Raw genomic sequence first — 8,679 nt, 5'->3', positions numbered from 1 at the left:
TGTTGAAGAAAGCTGAGGGTCTGACCACCAGTCCCCCCAACATTTTTGGCTTACACACTTCTTTCCAAGCTACAGGAGCTGTTTTCATCTCTGTTCCCCATAAGAAATTTCTTCCTTGCTTGCCAATTTCATCAGTCAACATTTTGGGGCATTTGAAGCAAACCATAGACTGTGTATAGTCGTAAGGATTTCCTCAGCAGTTGGAACAATTAACATATGGTTTTACTTTCATCCTTTGTCACTAGACAAGGAATCACCTGTTCCCCTAAACTTGTGTTGCAACTATTTCAACCTTTGTGAAAGTGGCTTGAAAATGTTCAACAATGTGATTGGAATTATGGTAAGATTCAACTAGATCGAAGGAGATTGATATATGAAGTCCGCGTAAGTTGATCATATTAATGATATTATAAAGAAAAGAGGTGTTTCTATCGCCATTAGTAAGCCATTTAATTCTTGCTTTATCTCGAAGTAAAACGTCTATCAGTCGAGGCCATAAGATCCTCCAATATTAAAATACATAATATGAATACATTCTCTAGATAAATCCCATCGAGTTGTGTTCCCAAATCCCCAACCCAGCCCAAATATTTTAAGTTTTTAACCTAATTTGTGTAAAGGCTCCCCGGCACGAACACACGAACTTAAAAATGGCGCCACTTTTTCAAAAACTCCCCCCGCAGTTTCGCACCCACAGTTTTCCCCCTACTTTCCCACTCTCGAGGTTTTCACTTTTCAACCCACCCACCCATTTACCCACGGTCACTATTTTCTCGGACTCTTCACTTTCCTTGATCATTATATAAACACTTCTCACCTTCCTTGTTCATAAAAAACACTTACTTTCCTTTGTTACACTTCGTTCATAAACACAGAGACACAAAGACACACTCTTTTGTTCCATCACAGAACACAACTCGTTCTAATGGCCAGACGAGGAAAGAGGAAGAGGAAGCAAGACCCAGACACCCATCTCCCAAATCAAACTGAACATGTTGCTGTCAAAGCTGGGGATGAGGTTCTTTCTGAGATAAAGGGTGAGGACAGTTTGGGGAATACTCAAAAGGAAGAAAAAGCTGAAGGGGTTGGTGTTGGTGTGAAGCAGAAGAAGAAGCCTGGAAGGAAGAGTAAGAAGGGTTTGGTGGGGAATGGAGATGGGGGTCTAAAGGGGGTTGTTGGTTTTGGTGGTGGAGAGATTGCTGTGAGGACTTTGAGGAAGAGGCCTGAACGGAACAAGAAGGTTGGAGATATGGAGGCAGCCGGAAATGGGGAGAAAGGTAAGGAGAATGGTGCTAAGTCTGTGAAGAAGCGTGGCGGGGAAGGTAGGAAAAAGGTGGAAATTGCGAAGGAAGAAGGGAAGAAAGGTGAATTAGAAGTGAAGGGTGACACCAAACGCGGTAGGAAGCGTGCGAAAACTGAAGAAGGTGGGAATAAGGTAAAGGTACGTTGTTCATTTAGGCGTCTGAGGGAGCAAGGACATCTATCAGCGGAGGAGCGTAAAAAGGTGAGGAGTAATTTGTTTCTCTGGTTATGTTTGTGTTGTTGAAATGTGTTTTAATGTGGTTAATTTCTAATTTTGGACTTAACAGTGGATTGAGGAGGTGTCCATGATGTGCCACCAATGTCAGAGGAGTGATAAGGGAAGCGTTGTTCGATGCAAAAAGTGCAAGACAAAGCGATATTGTGTTCCTTGCATAGAGAATTGGTACACATATATTCACATCATCTTATTTATATCTGATTACTAACCTGAGTAACCTCAACATGTGAAAGGTTTTGGGTTGATTGATTTGTTAGATTACTACATATTTGAAGTGAGTTTGTTTAGTACTTTGAGTATATGATTTGAAATGACTGAGGACTTTGGATCAAATTCTTCTTTTTATTGGTGTCGGGTATCAAGTTGATTCTCAGGGCAGTTGAGTTATATGCTAATAACTTGGATGAACTGGCACAAAACCATTTTTGGATTGATATGACCTTGTCTGCTTTTACTTAGTTTTATGACTATTGACTATTGATTTGTATCTCATAGGTATCCACATACGTCAGAGGATGCCATCGCTGGGGCTTGTCCTTTTTGCTGTGGAAATTGCAACTGCAAAGCATGCTTGCGCTTAGATATACCTGTTAAGGTCAGTTTCTCCTTCTGTTCAAGTATCTTGAACTTTCTTGTTGATTTGATATATACTTGTGTAAATGTGATTTGATATATACTTGTGTAAATGTACTAACTGGATTTTGACTAAATTTTGTTGTTTTATGTGGCAGAATTTGAAGAACCAAGAATTAGTACTTGACAAAAATGTAAGAGTTGAGCACTCTAAGTACTTAATTCATGCACTGCTTCCATCCTTGAAAATAATTCTTGATGAACAAAAGAGTGAGATGGCAGAGGAGGCAAGGAGCAAAGGTGTGTGTGTGTGTGTGTTTATTTTTTATTTTTACTTTCTGCTGTCTTGCTCACATAGGTCTGCAACTCATTACTCAACTATTGTTTCCCCACCATTTAATATCTTTAATTTAAGGCAACGAAATATACTGAAATCTAATGGATGGTTTGAAAATGAAATAATATTTGATTTGCCCTCAGGTGGCTAGAATGAAGCTCTTTTTGGGCTTCTGATAATGTATATATGCATATGTTTATATATTTATATAGCATAAAGGGGTGTTGATTAGAGATAACGTCGCATGCATATATTCATTGTTCCTTGTACTACTGATCTGGGTGATGAGAAGCATCTGCGAGTGACAGTGACTCTGACTTGTTTTAAATACATTTTGTTATCGAGGGTTTAGGGCTGCACTTGTTGATTATTCCATTTGGCTGGTTTTGTTTGCTTTATATATTTTATATATATATATATATATTTATTTATTTATCTTTCAGATGAGTAGGGTACATAGAAATTTCTCTAGTTCATCATAGAATCAGCATCCCATAGACGTAAGACACAAACCTTGAATGTAAATTTATTTTTCATTGTCTCATTTTCTTTCTAACATTGGGCAGGAATATCTGACTCTGAGCTCCAGATACCAAAGTCTGATTGCACTGCTGATGTTCGTGTATATTGGTAGAGGCCACTAGAACTAGATTCTTTGTTTAATATTTTCCATAGCCTGCGATCTATATATATTTAACAGTAATTTCGTTTGTTTTCTTTATCAGCAACAACTGCAGAACTTCTATTTTTGATTATCACAGAAGCTGTCCTAAATGTTCATATGACCTCTGCCTCCTTTGTTGCCTGGAGATTCGAGAAGGAAAATTACAGTTAGGTACGGAGGAAGTGACTCTGGAGTATGTTTCTCAGGGCCTACCATACTTGCATGGTGGAGAGGAAGCGAAAAACAAAAACGGAAAGGAAAAGAGAAATAGGAATGCTGTGGAGCCACCCACTGAAACTGGCCCCAAAACTTCTGGAAGGCGAATATTTGAGTGGAAATCAGATGAAGATGGAATCATCCTTTGCCCCCCAGAGGACATGGGAGGTTGTGGTGTTGGTAAGTTAGAATTGAAATGCATCTTTTCTAAAAATTATGTCGAAGAGTTGGTAAAGAAAGCAGAAGTGATAGATGAAACTTACAAACTAGTGTATACAAGTGGAACTTCTGCAGAGAGGTGTCCATGTCTCAACTCTGTGGACGATGTCAATATAAATATCAATACGTCAAGAAAAGCAGCTTCTCGAGACAATTCTGAGGACAACTATCTGTACTGTGCAAGGGCTGGAGATATTAAAGTAGAGGATGTAAAGCATTTCCAGTGGCATTGGATCAAGGGTGAGCCTGTTATCATTAGCAATGCACTTGAAACTGGATCGGGTTTAAGTTGGGAACCATTGGTCATGTGGCGTGCTTGTCGTCAGATGCAACATACTAAGCATGGTAAACATTTGAACGTCAAAGCAATAGATTGCTTGGATTGGTGTGAGGTCTGTTATTCTCCAACTTTTGATTATGATGATCGTTTATAGTTATACTTTCAATTGCTTACTACCAGGTGCAATTGCGTTCTTAATATGCTTCACTTAAGTTCTGGCATGGCAATGTTCATAAGAATACAGGTGGTAATATTAGTACAATAGCAACTAGCCATAGACATCTTATTTGTTACTAGTCTAAAGTAAAATGACCATTCATTGTGATGCATTTTTCTTTGCTAATGAAGTTCCAAGTACTTTGGGAACTTGTTTGCAGGCTGATCTCTTGAATTAAATGTTTTTTGTTTTAGCAGAGTAACTGAAGGCTGAAAGAAGCAATTTTTCTTTTTCAAAGATAAAGAGTTTTCTTGATATGGAATGGATTATTACTTCATTTCAGATATTGAAATTAACATTTACTGGGAATTGAAAATGTTCATCAAACCAAAAATTTGGTAGGGTGTTTATTTCTTATTTTTCTCATGTTTTTTTTGTCTCTTAAGATATTTGATAATCCAAGCTAATTTTATTTTTAAATTTACTGATGGATTGTTTAGGGCGTTGATCTTAGTTTCTCATCAGGTTTGTCATTGTGATGTAGTTATCACTTTGTCTTCCAGAACTGCGATTTATAGTGTTCATTGTTTAGTACATATAAGTGATATTACCATATGATGAAATGTAGGGGGAATTAATAACTTTGGTCACTTTTATTTTATTCTATATTTTTACTGGTGGATTGTTTAAGGCAGTAATCTTCATCACTTTCCAGTTTTGTCCCCCTCTGTTGTACTGAAAAATATCATTTTTTATGATCTGATGGTGATATTGTAACATGACCTTTTGATGCAATGTAGGCGGAGGTCAATATCCACTGGTTTTTTACTGGATACTTGAAGGGATGGTTTGATCAAGAGCATTGGCCTCAGATATTGAAACTGAAAGACTGGCCACCAACTAATTTATTTGAGGAGCGCCTTCCTCGTCATGGTGCTGAGTTCATTAGTTGTCTACCATTTAAGGAATATACTCATCCTCGCAATGGTCCTCTGAACCTTTTTGCCAAATTACCTTCAGAATGTGTAAAACCAGACATGGGACCAAAGACATATATTGCTTATGGTTTTTCCCAGGAGCTTGGACGTGGAGATTCTGTAACCAAGCTTCATTGTGACATGTCTGATGCGGTATGTGTGCTATCTAGAATAGTACTACTCTGCTTTGTTTTTTTTTTTTGGTTTATAGAACCTCTTTTTCTTTCATCCTCCTTGGATGGTGCATGGGTGACAGAGGTAAGTTTGGTTGGGGGGCTTACGGACCTAATTCTCTATGCATTGAAGTCTTTACTTTAATATATTTAGATTATGTAGTGTGGTCTTTGGTTTGAAGCTTGATGTACTCATCTGCATACTGATCATCTAGGTAGGTACAGTTTGATGTTGTTTTCTCTTTTCTTGGACGGAGAAGTATTTGATTAGCAATTCGAAAACCTGAAGGGCAACTATTACTGATTCAGTTATACAATGACTTCAATATACTTAGTGCAGTTGCACCAATTGTAACATTAACCGTTTATAAGTATTGCAATCCCATGTTTTACAGATTTGTAATGGCAAATCTCTTGATTTACATTCTTCATTTGGACTTACCTAGGTGTCTATAGGAAATGGGTAAAGCTCTTACACCATGTTAGGAAATGGACCCAGCCTCAACCCTACACCATGCAAATCAACAAAGAGGGAGAAATTTTTCACTAAAGCTCTTAGACCATGTTAGAAAACCACAATCCTCTAAACCTTCAGCTGTTGGGGAATTGGGGAAAACTCATTTCCATCAGAGACATTATCATAAAATCAATACCAGGGACATTATCTGTGTGCTTCATGCTACTGCAAAATGCAAACTGATGCCCACATGCTTCATACTGGTGCTCAGCTTCCATTTTAATTATGTTTTCTGAAAGGTCTGTGTTCTTTAGATTTAAGTGTGTTTGTGTGTGTGTTCTTCAGATGTCTAATGTTGTATAACAACACCTCAATGTATTTCTAGGAATGTATAATTTTTTTCTTTTCCAAATTTTAGATTTTGCTTTTAGCCAGCTCATACCCCTCTCTTAATTATAATTGTCAATATATTATCTGTCAGGTGAATATTTTGACACATACCCCTCTCTTAATTATAATTGTCAATATATTATCTGTCAGGTGAATATTTTGACACATACCACTGAAGTGAATCTTACTCCGGAGCAACTTACTATCATTGAAAAGTTGAAAAAGAAGCATGCTATTCAAGACCGAAGAGAAATTTTTGGCAATTGTCAGATTGTTGGTGATAATATTGATAGTGACAAGGCTGGTGGTGATTCTTTCTTCAGTGCTGCTGATGATAAACAAACTTTTAATGAAGTTGAAAGTAATAGCATTGGTGTAGCTGTTTCAAAACTAGTTGATGCGATTGTTCCTCAAGTTGGAGATGCTTCAATGGGATTCGAATCTGAATCTGAAATGAATGAAGAGGCAGGGTTACATCGTGATATAGGTAGTGAAATGCCTGCAAGAAATTATGGAAATAAGTTGAAAGAGTCAGATGTCACTGAGGGAGGTGCTTTATGGGACATATTCCGTAGACAGGATGTTCCTAAGCTGCAGGAGTATCTCATGAAGCATTTCAAGGAATTCAGGCACATACACTGTTGCCCAGTGCAGCAGGTAAACTCGTTAAAAATATCAAGATTTTTCATTTAAACATAAATAACAGAGCAACTAACTTTTTACTCTTACATTATTACTATAACTTGCACTCTACTTCTCTGAAGCTAAAAGTGGAGTGCCAAAATCTCTCTCCTTTAATATCCTTCTTTTTCTATGTACACATGTTCCTTTTTGAAATATAATCTTTACCTGTTTCTATGGTGGTATATAGGTTGTCCATCCCATATATGATCAGACATTTTATCTTACAGTGGAGCACAAAAAGAAGCTTAAAGAGGAATATGGTTAGCTTGCTACATTTTAGTGTGTAATTAGTTTCATATTTAGAATTCATCCAGGTTCAACTATATATTTAATCTTTTGATGCATTAAATAGGAATCGAACCGTGGACATTCATTCAAAAACTTGGAGATGCTGTCTTTATTCCTGCAGGATGTCCGCATCAAGTTAGGAATTTGAAGGTAACTTGTTAACCAATGAAATCTTTTAAATTTCTTTAGTTTTGGATGTTAGGTTGATATATACTGTTAATTGATGTAAGGAGTTGATAATTCCTGGAAAAGTGTCACATGAAAGTGAACTATGCCTTTCTTTTTTCTAATCAAGATGTGAAATATACTTTTATTCTGTGCATGTATGTCATGATTTACACGCAAATGCAAACATAGCATTTAGAATTGGGTTGTGTCGACTCTTTTAATGAAAATGTTTGTTGTACAGAAGGTTCTATTGGGTACTCATCATTTCTCTTTCTTTTTACTTGTCATCCCCCTTTCTCTTTTGGTGCCCTTAAATTCCTTCAAACATAATGCTGACCATTATCTGTGGCCAGCCATTGCCATTGCAATATAACTTATATATCTTATATAATCTAGTTTAGAATTCTCCTTTCCTTTTGAAGCATACTATCTGATTACTATTTATGAAAAGGGGTATAATCGAGAAAATAAGGGAATCCAAACTATCGTTGTTATATTTCAAACTATCGTTGTTATATTTTTTTTGTTTTTTTGGTTTGAAAAGATCTGTGTTATACTCTTGAAACCAATAAATACCCAATTGGTGGGCAATATGGAATGGGGTGATTAAGATAAGTATATGGTTGTGGCTTGTCACTTGTGGTTGATTGGGGCAACCATTGAGGGCCTTCACTGTTCATGTCTATGTTCTCTCTCATGGCTGTCTCAGGATAGCTTAACAAACTCTAGGTGTTGACAGTTTGATGCACCACGTCACTTTTGATTGGGGCATTCGATATTTTTAGAGGATTTAGGCCTATGATTAAGCAATTGGTCCGGATGTTTTACATAATTGATGGAATTAAGAGACAGTTTTACAGCAGAAAAATGATTTTAATAAGAAAATCACTTGTGATAATAAAGATGTAATACATCTGCAGTAACTATTTCTTGTTTAAAAGGCTCAAGTGTTTAATATAGGTTTGTGAAGGGAATTTGCAGAAAGGTTTTACCAAACTTTTCTGCTTTTCGTACTTAGAGAGTTCAGTTGGTTCTTGTATTTATTAAGGTTCTTGGGATATGGTTATTGTTGGGTGTTTCTAGGCATGTTTATGGTTGAAGTGATACATGGCAGGCATGGTGGTGTGTTATTCATGTTTGAAAACCTTACTGATGTATTGTGGTTTTCAGCTTGTGACTATCAGTGCGTGTATGCCTAACAGAAAGCTGATTCTAATTCTAATTGAGTAAAGATTTTTTTTTTGGGCACAAGCGATGATGCTTACTTACTACTCATTTAGTGGATGTATATCTAACTTGCATATATATATATATATATATGATTTTTCTCAGTTGCGGACGTCCGCACCAATTTTTGGTGCGGATTTCCATTTTTGCACCACTTCCCGATCAAATTTCCTCAAACTTCCTTCTAGACATATCTAGATCATCTCTGCAAAATTTCAGCCAATTTGGTGATCGTTAAGGCCCTCAAACTTGCGTTACAAAACCGACGGACAGAATTCTGTCCGGTTCATCATCTCCATTTGTTTTTCGATTTTGAAGGCCTTAACGAT

The 8,679-nt window shown here is 36.8% G+C and overlaps 1 protein-coding gene across 1 annotated transcript in view; it reads left to right on the top strand.

Moving 5' to 3' along the window:
* Positions 1-925: 925 nt before the first annotated feature.
* LOC101313813 overlaps positions 926-8,679 on the top strand; it is a 13,378-nt gene continuing 5,624 nt past the window's right edge. Inside the window, exons 1-11 of the mRNA XM_004301719.1 lie at positions 926-1,504; positions 1,590-1,705; positions 2,036-2,135; positions 2,272-2,413; positions 3,017-3,080; positions 3,176-3,941; positions 4,787-5,116; positions 6,134-6,344; positions 6,513-6,640; positions 6,855-6,927; positions 7,020-7,105. Coding sequence (XP_004301767.1) covers positions 926-1,504; positions 1,590-1,705; positions 2,036-2,135; positions 2,272-2,413; positions 3,017-3,080; positions 3,176-3,941; positions 4,787-5,116; positions 6,134-6,344; positions 6,513-6,640; positions 6,855-6,927; positions 7,020-7,105 — 2,595 coding nt within the window. The remainder of the gene's footprint in view (positions 1,505-1,589; positions 1,706-2,035; positions 2,136-2,271; positions 2,414-3,016; positions 3,081-3,175; positions 3,942-4,786; positions 5,117-6,133; positions 6,345-6,512; positions 6,641-6,854; positions 6,928-7,019; positions 7,106-8,679) is intronic.

Source organism: Fragaria vesca, linkage group LG5 (genome assembly GCF_000184155.1).
Source record: "Fragaria vesca subsp. vesca linkage group LG5, FraVesHawaii_1.0, whole genome shotgun sequence".
In the NCBI taxonomy this organism is placed as follows: Eukaryota; Viridiplantae; Streptophyta; class Magnoliopsida; order Rosales; family Rosaceae; genus Fragaria; species Fragaria vesca.
This window is presented reverse-complemented; position numbering and strand designations above follow the sequence as displayed.